Source organism: Eubalaena glacialis, chromosome X (assembly GCF_028564815.1).
Source record: "Eubalaena glacialis isolate mEubGla1 chromosome X, mEubGla1.1.hap2.+ XY, whole genome shotgun sequence".
Taxonomy (NCBI): domain Eukaryota; kingdom Metazoa; phylum Chordata; class Mammalia; order Artiodactyla; family Balaenidae; genus Eubalaena; species Eubalaena glacialis.
In genome coordinates this window covers 65103098-65118770 of record NC_083736.1, presented here as the reverse complement: position 1 = coordinate 65118770, position 15673 = coordinate 65103098, and the positions used below count along the sequence as shown (strand labels likewise).

Sequence of the window (15673 nt, the reverse complement as noted above, 5' to 3'; positions counted from 1 at the left end):
TGCCTTTTAGAGAAAAGATAGAGTGCTGTAATAAAAGTAACAAATAACAATAAATAAAAAATAATAAAATTAGCACATAACAAATAAAAGTAACAATAACACAATGCTATTGAATCACAATGGAAAGACAAATTAATTCTGATTGGGGAGAGGAAGACATATTGGAGGAGGTAACATTTGCGCTAATCCTGAGGAATTTAAACCCACGGAAAATTAGGGTGGGTTAGAACATAAGCACAGTGCCTGGCACATATTAAGGGCTCAATAAATGTTTACTAAATAAACTATTTATGTAAATAGTGTCTCTAATCAGCTCTGCGTTTGGGGGAAGATACATCTGGCAACAGAATGAAGAATGGATTAGAGAGCAGGGGGCCTTTAGAAAGGGAGGCCAGGTAGTGGGTTCTAGTACTAATCGCGACTAGAGGGAATGAAAGGCTGATTTAGCACCGTGGCTGTGGTCATGGAAAGGAGGACACGACTGGGAGAAACACAACAGAAGTAGAGCTGATAGGATTCTCAGGGTGAGAGAGACAGAGGAATCGAAGATGACTTTGAGGTTTGAAGTCTGGGTGACTGAGAGGGTGATGATACCATTAACTGAGATACGGAACACAGGAGGAGAAGCAGATTCAGGGGAAGATGAGGAGTTTGAAGCCAGTATTGTTGTTCCTTCATTTCCAGAATCTACTTCTAAGTCAGACCTCCTCACCAGTCACAATGGGGACCCAGCTCTCGCAACAGCTAAGGGTGGCTATTCTGGTTTGGATAAGGTCAGAGGAAAGATAGCTATAGATGTGCCCATGGGAGCCAAGACTGCAATTTCCATCCAGCCAAGACAGTAGAGCTTTGATAGCGGTTTCAGGGTGACTGAGGCAAGGAAGGAGCATAGCATAGGATGGAGGGAGGTTCAGACCCTCCACTATATGGGATAAAATAATTTAGATGAGAAGGTGGCCGGGAGCGGTGGTGGTGATGAACAGATCCTTCCCAGGATCTAGGTAGTCTGAGGCTTCTTGGGTCTGTGACAATATTGGATACCCAGCTTTAGTCTCTACTTAACACCACATTACAGTGGTGGTGTTACTTCTACAGATTAGATTAACACCTAATCTCCCAGAGGATTTAGCCTGTGTCATAGCACACATTCACCACACCCTCCGTAAAGCCCTGGCTTCTAAGGTTCTTTCCACCGGAAGTTATGACAGAAGGAAATGTGTGGGTGGGGAGGGGTAGTGGGTAAGGGGCCCAGGCTCCTGACACAGTCTACACCCAGGGAACGAAGAGTAAGCGCCATGTTGAAGCCACCATTGCCACTCAGATCCCTCTTATTCCTGCAGCTGCCTCTGCTGGGGGTGGGGCTGAACCCAAAGGCCCTCACGCCCAATGGGAATGAAGACATCACAGCTGGTGGGAAACCTGGGACTGGAGGAGGTTGGTGAGAAGGGAAGCTGTGGGAAGGGGTCCTGCTGAATTCTGGAACCTGCCACTGGACATTGGAAGGATGCAGGCAGAGTTTTAAGAGTACCATGGGGAGGGCAAGGGGAAGGGTTCCCTGCCTCACGCTGCTTCTTCTGACCATCGTGTCTTCTCTTCCCCTCCCCCACTTCATTTTCTCCCCAACCTAGACTTCTTCCTGACCTCTACACCCCCTGGGACCCTCAATGTTTCCACTCTGCCCCTCCCAAAGGTTCAGTGTTTTGTGTTCAATGTCGAGTACATGAATTGCACCTGGAACAGCAGCTCTGAGCCCCAGCCCACCAACCTGACTCTGCATTATGGGTAAGAGAAGGGGAGAGGGGATCGTACGGGGGAGGAAGAGGAGGTGGGCTAGATGTGAGAGACTGCGCGGGGACCAAGAGAGTATCCCAGGCTCCCCACTATTTTCTCATGGGGTAAGTCATAAGTCAGTTCAGAGGAGCTGAGGCTGGGCTGTGGAAATCTGGAGTACCCAAGTTTACCTCACTGTTCTTCTTCCTTGAAATCTTTCTCTAGGTACAAGAACTTTAATGATGATGATAAACTCCAGGAGTGTGGCCACTATCTGTTCTCTGAAGGGATCACTTCTGGCTGTTGGTTTGGAAAAAAGGAGATCCATCTCTACCAAACATTTGTTGTCCAGCTCCAGGACCCATGGGAACACAGGAGGCAGCCCGAACAGTTGCTAAAACTGCAGGATCTGGGTAATTTGGAAAGGAGGGTCAAAGGATATTGTGGGGTATTGGAGTATATAAACTAGTGTTCTTTCACCATAAGGGTACTTGGGCAGAAAAGAGGCAAGGAATAGAATGGGGAAGGGAGGAGGGCTCAGGCGCACTACCTTCAGGATCCTGACTTGTCTAGGCCAGGGGAATGACCACACACGCACACCTATCTCCAGTGATCCCCTGGGCTCCGGAGAATCTGACACTTCGCAACCTGAGTGAATTCCAGCTAGAACTGAGCTGGAGCAACAGACACTTGGACCATTGTTTGGAGCACCTGGTGCAGTACCGGAGTGACCGGGACCACAGCTGGACTGTGAGTGAGTGGGGATAGCAGCTCAGGCTGAGCAAGTGGGGATGAAGGATTCAATCGGCCAATAGGAAGGCCTGAGCCCCAGCTCCTGTTCTGTGCCTCCCAGTGCCCCTGCCCACCTTCCACCCTCCTCTGACTCCTTTCCCTCTCATCACCAGTGAGTTTTCCTCAAGGTTTCCCTACCCATGCTCTTCCCAAAACCAGAAAGGCAAGTAAACAAAAGCAAGCCTTTAAGGAGGCATTAAATTCTAGGCAGTGAAGGGAGCAGTGTGGCTTGAGTAGTCAAGAGAGGAGGGAGAAACTGGGAAGAACCAGAAGATGACCTGGGGGGTGGGGGTGGGGGGCAGCAGTTTCCGTTCTCCCTTCTTTTATAGACACCCATCTTTCCCTCACCCTCTTTCTCCTCAAGGAACAAGCCGTGGACCACAGACATAGCTTCTCTCTGCCTAGCGTGGATGCACAGAAATTCTACACGTTCCGTGTTCGAAGCCGCTATAACCCACTCTGTGGAAGCGCTCAGCATTGGAGTGACTGGAGCTTCCCCGTCCACTGGGGCAGCAATACTTCAAAGGGTAAAATGGGCCTAATGCATCACCCCGACCCATGAGCCCAGGAACCTTTCTAGCACCACTGTCTTTTGCCCTACCTCCCTACCCCTAAGCCCCCAAACTTGGTGGCTCATCTCCCCTCACTGTTCAACTCCAACCCCCAGGAAGCAGGATTTTTCTGTGTAGGGTTGGATCAGTGTGTTGTTACAGTAGGGGGGTGGATTGGGAAGGAGGCTGAGGGGGTCCTCAAAGGGGATACAGAATGTATAAAATTTCCCTGCAGCATTCCCGGAAAGCCTGCATGGTAAAAATGGCTTTGGAATCAGGCAAATCTAGGGTTTAAACCTGCCTCTGCCACTTCCTACCTCTTTGACCTTGGGCACATCACTCACCTCTTTGATTCTGTTTCCTCATCTGTAAAATGGAGATAATAATTGCTCCCTGCCCCGCTCAGGAGTTATGAGGATTAAGTATACAGATAGCGTTTAGCACAGTGTCTGGCACCAAGTTGGGGCTGTAAATGTTGGCACGTAGTAGGGGCACTACAAATGTTCGGTCTCTTTTCCTTTCCTCTTTTCGATAGAGAATCCTGAGAATCCTGAGACTCCTTCGTTGTTTGCATGGAAAGCTGTGCTGATCCCCCTTGGCTCCATGGCATTTATCGTGAGCCTCATCTGTTTGTACTGCTGGCTGGAACGGTGAGAATTCGGAATCCCAGAAAAATGAGGTGGGGGTGGTTGGGAATAGGGGAAGAGGGTTATTACCAGGTCTCCAGGAGTAGAGGGCGGGACAGTAAGGAATGAGGGATCACCCAAGTGGGCATGGTGATGGAAGGAAGATGCAGGCACAGACAACACAGAATCACTACATTCCATGTGGGAGAACTGGGAGAAGGGTAATAAAAGAGCGTAACCGATGTACTCCTGCTCCCTCTTTCTCCACACTCAGGACGATGCCCCGAATTCCTACCCTCAAGAACCTAGAGGATCTGGTTACTGAATACCACGGGAACTTTTCGGTGAGAACATTGTCATAGGCAGACTGCAGTCTGTCAATGGCCAACTGCCTGCCAGCTAGACAGACAGGGCATGGGGGGCAGAGGGGAGGGGAGGGGGGGGGCTGCACTAACAGGATGTGGCTGACCAGTTGGGGGATGGGCTAGACGCAGAGAGACACCCAGAAGAACTGATCCTAGATTGGTTGAGGCAGATGGAAACAGTGGTATTGAGGGCCCAGGAGTGTGTGTGTCCCTTCTGTAATCACAGTGGTTGCAGATCTTGGGAGAGTTCCCCTGGCACAGAGCCTGGGTCTTTTACTTCCTGCTCCTAATTGAGCCCTGACCTGGAGATATCTGTCTTTAGGCCTGGAGTGGTGTGTCTAAGGGACTGGCGGAAAGTCTGCAGCCAGACTACAGTGAACGGCTCTGCCACGTCAGTGAGATCCCCCCAAAAGGAGGGGAAGGGCCTGGGGGCTCCCCCTGCAGCCAGCATAGCCCCTACTGGGCTCCTCCATGTTACACCCTGAAACCTGAGCCCTGACACCCTGACAGAACCCCAGGGCCCTGTAGCCCTAAATTGTACTAACTTGCCCTCGTCCAACCAATCTGGGTCCAGTGCTCACCTCGCCCCCCTGTGGCTGATTTTGAATTTTGTGCCCCCTATAACTGCCTTCTAATTCAATATCTCCTACTTGAGAATTGCCCCTTTGCCCTGTCCGTGTTTCTCATCTCCCCCAGCCCAGCCCTTCCTCCTCACAGCATTGTTTCTGCTGTCCCTCCCTCCCTCCCCCTTTCCATCTACCCTTCAACTGTTCCAAAAACGAATGAGAAATAAAAGTTCTGTTGATAATCATCAAGGAAGTCTGCTGTTGCTGGGGGGGGGGGGACAAGGGAAACGTGGGGTGCAATGCGGGTGGGAGGCATGGTGCCGAGGGGAGGAAAGAGGCGCGGTGGACTCATGCCGCGGAGGCAGCCGCACTACAGACTCACTCGAAAAGAGTGCTGTTCCAGAAACGGACTTTTCTCTAGGTGTCCTACACTCCTTCTAGGGGCCAGTTTAGAGTTAGATTTACCATGCTGCCCCTATTTTCTTTTGTTGTTGTTGTTGCCCCCATTTTAACAAATCTTTTATAGACCCCACCCAGGTTCTTCTCCCCTTAGCCTTACCTCACCTTCTGTCACACACACCATTTCTGACCTCATAATCCCTCAGCTGCAGCCTTAGGCCCCACCCCTAGGGATGCTGCTTATCCACAACTGCCCATAGCTCTCTCCTGTTTGCCCGGTCTGGACCTCCTCAGCCAATTTAATCCATCTTCCTCTCCAGTCCCCTGACCTTATGGGCCCACTTGGCCCCCCAAGGCCTCTAGAACACCCTCCTTCTGCCATGACTTATTAAGACTCTCTGAAGAGTGAGAAGATCTTCAGAGCATGTTCATCTTTATCAAACATGGAGGTGAGGGGTATCACAGAGCTGGAGTCTATGTGTAGGGTTGGGGATGTTGGAGGGCAGTGGAGATCACAGAGATGGTATAACTGAGGAAGGACCACATGCCCCGTGCCATCTCTTCTCAGATAATCAGCAGTTTCTGGCCAATACTAATTGTTCTGTCCTCCTGCTGCTGCATTATGTCCGTCATGAAGTGGGGTTGCCTAATACAGGTGAGGAGTGTGGGGAGGGGACTCATGGCCAAGGGTCAGAAGTAGCAGGGTCATCTCTAGCCCTCAAGTCCTCCTGCTGGCAAGAAGAGAGCTCCTTGAATCCCGACAGCTTCCTCCAACACGTTCTGAATAGGATCACTGGCCTCTTTTGCTCCCTCTCTCCCTCCTTAGCTGCCCCAATTACCCTTTGGTCTCCCTCCAGACACCATCGATTTGTGTGATGCAATGGGGACAATGCAGTTGTTTTTCCTGATGAAGACCCTTGGAGACTATGCCAACAAATTCCTTACAGCTCGAAACACCTACTACGTTTGTAGGGTGGAGCATGAGGCACCAGGTAGCGGCTTGGGAGCATTCCCCAGAGATAGAGTAAGGCCCCAAAGATGGACTGTGAACCTGGTCCTTCAAATAGGGCCCCCTCAACCAGATCCAAATTGACCGTCTCTAGTCAGCCTAAGAAAGGGCACTGCCTCTATGACATTGGTTAGGTTAGCACATTCTATGCACCGCTCCCCCCCTCCCCTGACCTGACCTAGGGATGGACCAGAGGGGAGAAAATATGGTACACCAGCTCAAGGTAGTGTTGAGTGTTAGGGTCCTGAAATCTTGGGCTTTGGAAAGGTGGAGGCTGGGTGACAGGGGCTGGGGATCGTGCACTGCCGTGTTCACAGGAACTGGACTTGAGAATGCCTACAGAGCTTTTGTGCCCCTCCTGAAGAACCCAGAACCCAAGATAATTGGTAAGGAGCATGATGGAGGAAGGAGGAACATGGAGGGTACTGTATAACGGTGGGTGATGGAGAATATAGGGTGGGGCTGGTGTAGTCCATCAGGTAGGATCACAAGATCCTAGGAAAAGGGGAATAGGGTCTAGGGCCACTTCAGAAGGGATGTTTAGCTCAAACCAGGTGCAGTGTGCGTGTGTCACTCATCCCTCCTCGCTGTTTCTCAGCCATCTCCTCAGTACATCTCCCTATCCCCACCACATCATTCCCATCTTTCCCTTCACCTTTTGCTCTTGGAGTCTTGGTGTCCCGATTGCCACTGAAAAGAGCAAAGCTTAGGCACCTTCAGGTCACTCCTCAGCCTAGCTTTAGGCCTGGTTACTCCAAGTGATCATTTGAATGATGGGAGGGACAGGATGGGAAGGGGAGGTCTCCAGTCCTCAGAGGTGAGGGTACCTTTTCCTGATTCCTAGATGCCTTGCATACACAATGTGACCTCCTGCAGAGGGGTCAAATTGAACTGTTTAGAAGCCAAGAAGCCAAGAAAGTCGCTCCAATTGAATCGTCAGTGAACCTCCCAGTAAGACTTCCCAAACATGGCCTGTCCCAGCAAGCTCCTTTCCCCGCCAGTCTACCGAAGGCTCCTCCACCCTGGCCCTCTGGGATGAATTTCCTTTCCAAATCCAACATCCATGCCCGAGACCTGCCTCTCACCTCTTTTGTCCTGCCTTCGGCCCTAGTTTGTAGAAAGCTTCCCTGCAGGGGCCTCTTTCTCTACTTACTGACCCTTTCCTTTTCCAGTCCAAATCATCAAGACGCTCAGATGAAGTGGGGACCACTCGCAGTGGTCCACTCTTTAAGACCAGAGCGAACATTATCCGTAGTAGGGATAAACATCGCTAACAAAATAAAGTGACCAAGTGAGAGCAGCAATACTAGGTATGAAATTACTGGCATTTAATGTGAGGTTCCTTTTGTCAAGAAAGACTTCTTCTCCCAATATCTGCACCAAAGCTTAAGTCTGAGCCAGGCATTGTGGAGGCTCTCAGGGTGGGTAGGGGCAGCAGGAGCCGGCGGGGGCAAGCACATGGGTGGGGGTGAGGAAAGACAGCGAACTCTAGCACAATGAGCCTTTGAGGGACAGAGTGGGGGGTGGGGTCTTCTCCAACCAGACTACCTCCCCCTGGGAGGCCTATCATAGCCCGCCTACTCCTGCTGGGGTTAGGTGACGGATGGGGATGGGCATCTCCCCCCCCCACCCCCGCCACACTCCACCAAGTCCCCGTCTGAAATTCCCCCACCCCCCACCAGTCTGCCTCTGGGCAGTCCCTACCTCCCCCTCCGCTATCCGCGGGGAACAGCGAGGCAGCAGAAACCAGAGCTGGTTATAGGCATTTATTGAATTTATTCATTTATTGATTTGACACACTTCCCCACTCCAATCTAGCACATGATACAATCTGGGTAGGCCAGGCGCTGACACAGGAAATGATGGGAACCCACAGCAGGGGCGGGGGAGGGGACAATGCAAAGGGGACTGGGGGAGGGGCTGCTTTGGGGGCTAGGGTGGAGAAGGAGCCCCAGATGGCCTTTCCTAGCAGGTGCTAGTAAACCTGATCCACATTCCCCTCCATCCCTGCTCATTTCCCAGACCCTCAGCCAAGCTCCCCAGCTCCCCTTTCCCTGTTCCACCCCTCCCCCTGCCTGCTACTGCACACACTTCCACATAACCCCTGCAGTCAGGCAAGGGGAAGAAGGGCAGGGACAGCTGTCTGGGGCCTTGAACAGGGAGGTCTCTGTGCCTAACTTTACCACCCTAAATCCTTCCCTCCTTCTCTTCACCCCCCTCCCACCCCCTTCCCAGGCCACAAACTCATTCCTGGCCCTCAACGCACTCTCCCACCATAGCACGAACCCACAGGGGGTCACACGAGAGTGTGACTGTGCCCCAACACCACACACTCCCAGGCACAAGGTGACAGAGTGAGGGGACCTGGCTTAGGGAAACTCCAAGCTAGTTCCGTGCAGGCCGTGTTTTACACCTGGTCCTCACGGGAGCTCTTCCCCTTGCCCCCTGCTCTCTGCTGACCTGGGGTTCTCTCCCCTACTTCCCCCATGTTTCCCGGAGTAATGTCTGTAGTGTTTGCATCAGGTCACTATGACAAAGCCTTCAGAAAGAAAAAAGCATTCTCCCCATCACTAGCACCTTGCCACTGTTAAAAATCTCTATATTTGTGTTTATATTTCTTTAAAAGTTTATAAAAAGACTTTCTGTTATCTGTAGCCTTCCAAGGGTGATTTGGCCTGGTGAGCCACTCCAGGCTTCAGACCTTGGCCCTTCCAGCTCCCCATTACCACCCCCCGCAATCCCACACCACTGGCCCAAGGGGCCACTGCATAAAAATCCCAGGCTCAACCCAGCCTGGACCAGCTCAGATAAGACTCTACAAAATATCCTGCTCCCAAAGGCAGGGGTAAGGCCACTGGTGACTTCACATTTCCAACAGTACTGCCCGCCCCTGCTACAAAACCTATGGGGTGGGAATGGGGGGGGGCCCGAGGATGGCTCCTGAGAGGGGGGCCTTACCCCCTAATTGGCACAGTGAGAATAAACCCTCTCCCTTACCCCCTCCCCTTTCCCTCCCCAGCCCCAGCTTTATAATTTCCTCAACACCCAGGTGAGCAGACCCTACCCTAGGTCTAAAGCAGGGTCCCAAATTCCCAGGGAGGGGTCAAGGGTAAAGAGTGGATATGGGCACGCCTGGCTCCGTCTCTGAAGCAGGGAATAAAGCTGCCAGCCAATGGCTCAGGGATCTGTGGGAAGAGAAAACGGAGGACAACGTAAGAGGCTCATCTGGGGCATGACAACTTTCCACCATCAAGATCCACACCAAGGAAAACAGAGACGGCCCCTTCCCCACCTCTCCCATCCTACCTTGTAGGGGTGAGCACTGCTGAGGGGCCTGGAGGTCCCATGTGGAAACTATGCAACTCTAACATGACATCCTCCCTCCAGTTCCCCGGGACCTCCAGCTACCCCTTGTTCTACCTCTCCTTTGCTCAATCACAGGACTAGCTGGACACCTAGGAGGAGGTATGGGTTGTGAGATGCTACCGTGATTCGGAGGTGCCGTACCTGGCTCAAAGTTGAAGTCCAGTCCTTCGCCCCCATCCATGAGGTCACTGATGATGTTATCCATGTCACACTCCAGATTCTCCATGTACATATCAAGATCGAGATCCTGAGGCATTCGGTCTTGGCTTGGAGCTTCAGTAGGAGGTGTGAGCACAGGAGCCCCCAGGGGCTTGGGGACGGGAGCACCCGCCATGACTGGAGGCGGTGCTGGTGCTATCATCGGAAGGGTGGGAACCAGACCGCTGGGGCCTGGAGCCTCTAGGGGCTTAGGACACAGGCCACCCCCTGTTCCTAGCTTACTGGAGGAAGGTATCCCCCCCAGCAACAGAAGTGTCGGAGCCTGGGACAGAATGGGATCTACCTGGGTCATGAGGACATCAGCAGGAGGTGGTGGCGTATCAGAGGTGAGCAGGGCCTCCAGGGACTGGGAGCTTGAGAAGCACCCTTCTCCCGCTGACAGGGGCCCCTCTGCTGGGCTGAAGAGGGAGGTGCTGTAGGTGTGTAAAGGGCCTGAAACCCCAGGATGCTGCAAAGAGAAGCCAGAGAGGCTGCTCCGAGACAGCAGGGAATGGGGAGATGTGAGATTGAGCCCATCTAACAGCTCCAGATCTTCTTTTAGGGTGGAAGGGACACCCCCAGCATAGCTGCTGGCCGAGGCTGGCATTTCCTCTTCCGCCAGCACCTCAGGCTCTGGCCTCCGGGGAGAGGGCCGGGTGCTGACAGTGCTAGCATTCGAACTGCTTCGTGGACGGAAGGTGCTCCACACATCAGCTTCCTCGCGGTTTCGAGAGCAAGGGCTGCCTGACCACTTGGCAAAGTGGCCAACAGGGCTCCTCGGAGTGGCACCTTCGGGCGGAGCTGGCAGCACAGCTGGTTTCTTCTTGGGGGCCTTGCTGCGGCCCCGGAGCAGCTTGCTGCTGCTATCCATGGAGGCTGCCCGGCGGCGGGGCGCCTTGCCACTCTTGCCTCCCTCTGGATTCAGCATCCACCAAGAGCTCTTGCCGGTAGCCTCGTTGTGAACCTTGATGAACTTGCTGTGCAGGGACAGGTTGTGGCGGATCGAGTTCTGGAGGGGGCAGAGGCAACAGGAAAGGGAGGTCAGTGGCCGGCAGTGCAGTCTAAAAGGACGCTGGGATGCAGCGGGGGCATTCCTGGAGACGCAAAGCTAGTCAAATCCAGGGGGAAAAGAGGCAAAGGTAGGGGTGGGGGGTGGTGTCAGGGGATGAGACCACACACAGTTCCCACCCGAGCAATGAGCTACTCAGAGGGCACCGTGCCCCCCTCCCCGCCCCCCCCCCCCAAGAGCTCACAGCGCTCTACCCCTCCCAAGTCTCTGGTGGCTGTCTGGGGCTTGTGGGCGTTGGGAAGACGCACTCCTGGTTCAGCAAGAACTAGGCTCAAGTGGGAAAGAGCATTCCACAGCTCCACCCCTTTCCTTGAGTGCAGGCTTGGGTGGAATTTACAGGACAGTGGCGCAACAGCAGCCCAGGACAGACCCACCCTGTCCTGAGCCGGTCCTCTGAACTGGCTGAGGGGCTGGAACCTCAGCAAGGCTGGTGCTCCACTCTGCACAGGGCATTTGGGCCCCGGCTCTCTATAGGATTGGCAGATTCCTTTTTTCTGATTTCTCCCAATTCCTGGACACACACCCTCAAGTACATTCAGGCCAGGCTTCTCCCTGTGCCTCAAATACACCAGGCCCATCCCTCCCTCCCTCCTTGTCCGGGGAAGGATCTCCCCTCTCTAAATTCTACTAGCTCGTCAAGATCAAGCTGAAGTCCTCTCTCTTTTCTAAAGTGGTTGCTTGACTTCTGCAGCCAAATTTCTTGTACAGCATTTTTCATCTGTTCCACGCAAATTTCCCCAATCTATATTATGCTGTTTATGGTTTCAAGTAATTCGTCTTATCAAGTGTAAACGCCAGGACATGTTGTCCAGGTGGGCAGCCCCCAGCAGTGCCCCCCTCAGAGTGCCAATCTCCCAGTACATAATCAATATTTGTTGCCTGATTGGTGGTTGGCCCTCTGGTGACGGATGGTGAATCTCCCCTTGAGGCTCCGTCAGCTCTTGAGTGCCTTGAGTATTAGAAGCTGTGTTCTTCCTTCCTCCCTCGCTGCTGATATTCTGCTAGAGATAAGTTTTTTTCTCCAGGGGCCCAGGGAGCTGAGATTGGCAGCTTCTTGAGCCCCCAGAGCAGCTTATTTCTACTGGCTGCTCCAGGCTAGTTACACCATCCTTTTGTGTCCGCCCCACCCCACCCTCCAGGAACCTCCCTTCTCTTTCCTACCTCCTTTTCCCCATTTCTCCTCAGGAATTTGTGCATAGGATCTCCAACCTTAGGGGCATTTGACCTCCCACATGAAGCTCTTTAGTGTTTAGAAACTTGGGAGGAGCGCAGAAGGGCTTGGAGCAACTAGCAGGCTGAGGCTATGGACAGTCAGAAATCACTTCATGTGTTTCAGACTGATGCTCTAGATAAGGAGACCCTTTGCCTGGGGAAAGATGCTTAAGCAGCCTCTTGCTCCAGGGCTCTTTAGAAGTCGTTGTCTCCCTGGGACCCTGTAGTAATGGCATTCCAACTACTCTGGCTGCGTTATAATGTTTTTGGTTCCTTCAAAGAATCACACTTGTCCATCCAGCCTGGGCTCTTAGTAACTGAGAACCACAGTGACTTTTGGCACTGTGATTTCCCCCTCACCCCCTGCCTTTCCATCCTCTAACTCTGGGTCTACTGAGAAGGCTCATTCCTTTCCCTACTACTCAGTACCCACGAGTGCCAGTTGTTCATCCCCTCTTCTTTAGGCCTTGGAACTAGTACATTGTACAGCCTCCTACCTGGAGAGGTCGGCTCCCTAGAAGTCTACGGTTCTAACCTGTTGGAACGGGGGCGACTGCTAATTGCTCCCCCAGCCACCTAAATTAAGCCTTCTTGTTCTAGGTGAGTGCCGCCCCCTGGTGGAGTGGTAGTAACCTTGGCACATCACCAGGGAAGCCAGCTCAGGCTTGAGGTCTCCCCCTTGGAGTGGGGTGGGGGTGGGGAGTGGGAGGTGAGAGCCTTGGAGGCCCCAGATTTGGCCTGATTTGGCTTTGCCATCATTCCATGGCAGCATGGATTAGCAGAAAGAGCATATGATTTATAGTTAGACCTGAGTTCAAGTCCTCGTTCTATCGATTTTGGCGAGTTTCCTAACCTTTCTGTACCTTAGTTTCCTAATATGTAAAATGTGGAATCTCAGAATTGCTGTGAAGATAAATGAAATTAAAATTTTTAATTACTTTGTAAACTAAAAAACCCTGTACAAGTGTAAATTCTAAGGAGGGACTACACTACCACAGCATAACTAACAACTCATGGTTATTTCTTCTACCCTGGAAAATGAACCTAAGGGAAAAGAAAAACAGCTGTGTAGGCTGGGTCCAAGGAGGGGAGCTCTGTATGAGCTGAGACTGTGGCGTGGCAGTCTACCCAGAAATAGTGCCAAGGGTCTCAGTCAGCTGTCCTGCTTTCTGTTCTGCCCAACCCCTAGGGATACTGCGGATCCGATCCCTTGATCTCTTATACCTAGGAGAAGACCCTCCTCTGCTCACTCAACCCTCTGTATTTCCTTGCATGCTGATCTCACCACCTATGGGGGCACAAGGCGTCAACAGGAGTTAAAGCTCCCAAATCTTGTGATTAGAGTCCCATATTTCTCAGGACAAGCTTTCAGAGCATCTAGTGAGATCTTTCCTCGCAGTTTCCTCATGGAAGGCCAAGGGAACTCCCAACCTTGTGCTCTGAAGTCAGAGCCCTATCTATTTTTTCCATGAATATTCCTCAACAGTAAATGAAAACTTCCCCCCACAACTTGGATAGCCCCTTACTAAGGAGAGCTTCTTGGCATTATATAGGGTAAACCGAGGCAGCCCCCCCTTTTTTCTTAGTGCATAAGATCTGCTACCTTACCACATGGATATCACTCTTTTTACCTTTTGCCACTTCACTCCATCTTCTTGGGTAGCAGAGTCCTAGAACAGTACTTCTACCCTGAGGTATTGGGAGGCAAGCAGGGAATCCAAGTGATCCCACAGGAATGGGCGAAAAGGTGTTGGGGTGGGAGGTGGGGGAGGAGGGAAGGCTAGGTTCCTGTGGGGAATCCACACAGTTCCTGCTGTACATAGGATAAAGACTTCTCTGTGGGGATAAGTGTTTGGGGCAGCCCAAGCCAAAGTGCTGGGAGTGTTGAGCAGTGAGCAGAGAATTCAATTTTCTCCAGGGCAAGGACAGTGTCTTATTCATCTGTGATCCTCCAGCATCAAGCACCCAGCGGCATATACTATGTCTTAAGTAAATGTTTGTCTAAATGACGACGGAAGGTGGACCTCTGGGCTAGGGGTGTAAAAGGGGCCCCAGAGTAGAGGTAAGGAGACTGGGGGGACCAGGAGCAGACGGGTATTGGGACGGAGGTAAGGGGGTCATAGTTACCTTCCATCCTGCTGAGCTGTTGCTGTCACCCTTGTCCTTGAAGTAGGGCACTGTGCGGACCATCCACTCATAGATCTGGGCGAGTGTCAGTCGCTTCTCGGGGGCGCTTTCAATGGCCTGGCTGATGAGTTCTGCATATGACTGATTTCCCCAGGCATTCCGGCGGGAGCCTCCCTTCCGAGGACCTGTTACGGCCCCCAGGATCCCAGGCTGGGGGCCCCCTGCCGGGTCAGGGAGCCGGGAGGGCAACAGGGTCGGCTGGGAGCGCCCCTCCGAGCGCCCCTCCGTGTGTACCTTCTCTCCCAGACCTGACTCCACCTCGGCCGGCTCGGACGGCTCGGGAGCGAGCTCTGGTCGGGGAAGGGGCCAGGTGCAGGAGCGGGGACGGCTCTGGGGTTCGAAGTCGGGATCGAGGTCTACGAGCGCGGCAGCCTCTCTGGCTGAATTCTCATTCACTGGATCCATACGTGGAGTTGGACCTCCGCCGCTCAGCGTTCAGAGGAGCCTGCCACAGTCCCTCGCGATGCCTCCCCCCAGGGGGGAAGCACCGAGGGCCAGGAGGCACATTCCTGCCAGTCCTCAGAAAGTCTCGAACTTCCCCCTCGCCCCAGGACGCTAGCCCCTAAGCTGTCCCTTGCACACAGTTAGTTCTCTGATCCTCTCCTCCACTACAGCCTGCAGCCTCGGAGCTCTTTCCGAGACACCACCTGTAACCTTCGCCTAGCGAAGGCACTTTTTCCCCAACCTCTCACTCAGCTTCCTGCTCTTTTAAACCTGAGGCACCGTATCCCCTCACAAATCGCGCTCCCATCACCGAACGTCTCTTTAGCCGCAGTTCCCTCCCCCTTTTAAGTTGCTGCCCCCCGGACACTCCTCCCGAATTTCCTCCACCCGGATCACTGCCCTCCCCCACGCCCCGCTCCCCCGCGTCACTCGCCCCTCCCCTGACTCCCCCTCCCCCCGCCTCTTCCCTCCCCCCAACTCTTACTCGGGTCCACGTCCCCGCGGCCCCAGCCTCTCGAATTCCCGCACCAATCCCCCTATCAAACCCCCCCACCCCCCGCCCCCCGGGGTTCCCTTTTGTTTTGCTCCAAGCTGCGGCCCCCGCCTGACGTCTCTGTTTACCACTCGCCGGGGCAGCCATCTGCGCACGCGCCTGGAGAGCGGGTTGGGAAACAGAGTTCTCTAGTCCTGCCAGCCTGGTCGGGCTTGCGGACTACATCTCCCGTCCTACTTCGCGGCCAGGAGCCCGATCTGGGTGGCAGGAGAGCGGCGTGGCAGGATATAGAGAGGGGGAACATTAATTATTAGAGGTCGTGGCGGACTTTTTCTTTTCTTTAAAAATCATTTTCTTCCTTTTCTCCCCTTCCCCCCTCCTCCCCTGTGATTCGGGATCGCCTAGATGAGCGTGTCGAGAGATGTTAGACCGTTCCGTCTTTCCGTCAGAAGAGGGCAAAAGGAAAAAATGCGGTCTCTGCAAGAAGCAGAAAACCGAGAAGCACGAAGCAAAGAACTGACTAGAGAATAGGCTTGTTTTCGTGTTGAGGAGTTGGGCGGAAGGCTTGGGGAACATAAACAAATGGTTAGCTGATGATGGTGTCTCCCCCACCGCTCTCGACTCCC

General features: G+C 53.2%; 3 protein-coding genes across 4 annotated transcripts; 2 read left to right on the top strand and 1 right to left on the bottom strand.

Annotated features, from left to right (window-relative positions):
* Positions 1 to 1295: 1295 nt before the first annotated feature.
* On the top strand, positions 1296 to 4875 carry IL2RG (interleukin 2 receptor subunit gamma). Of its 2 annotated transcripts, none has more exons than XM_061178781.1 (8): positions 1296 to 1434; positions 1629 to 1782; positions 1996 to 2183; positions 2381 to 2520; positions 2927 to 3089; positions 3649 to 3763; positions 4014 to 4083; positions 4427 to 4875. In XM_061178781.1, the coding sequence occupies exons 1-8, from the start codon at positions 1296 to 1298 to the stop codon at positions 4601 to 4603; spliced, it is 1146 nt and encodes a 381-aa protein (XP_061034764.1). In that variant the 3' UTR covers positions 4604 to 4875. The 2 variants fall into 2 exon arrangements, with proteins under 2 accessions (XP_061034764.1, XP_061034766.1); XM_061178783.1 differs by having other exon boundaries at positions 1387 to 1438.
* A 618-nt stretch (positions 4876 to 5493) lies between these two features.
* Positions 5494 to 7352, top strand: CXHXorf65 (chromosome X CXorf65 homolog). Its single transcript, XM_061179293.1, has 6 exons — positions 5494 to 5518; positions 5638 to 5724; positions 5927 to 6061; positions 6396 to 6464; positions 6923 to 7029; positions 7251 to 7352. The coding sequence occupies exons 1-6, from the start codon at positions 5494 to 5496 to the stop codon at positions 7350 to 7352; spliced, it is 525 nt and encodes a 174-aa protein (XP_061035276.1).
* A 477-nt stretch (positions 7353 to 7829) lies between these two features.
* Positions 7830 to 14924, bottom strand: FOXO4 (forkhead box O4). Its single transcript, XM_061178880.1, has 3 exons — positions 14051 to 14924; positions 9586 to 10651; positions 7830 to 9263 (listed from the first exon to the last, which is right to left on the bottom strand). The coding sequence occupies exons 1-3, from the start codon at positions 14513 to 14515 to the stop codon at positions 9256 to 9258; spliced, it is 1539 nt and encodes a 512-aa protein (XP_061034863.1). The 5' UTR covers positions 14516 to 14924; the 3' UTR covers positions 7830 to 9255.
* Between the last annotated feature and the right edge of the window lie 749 nt (positions 14925 to 15673).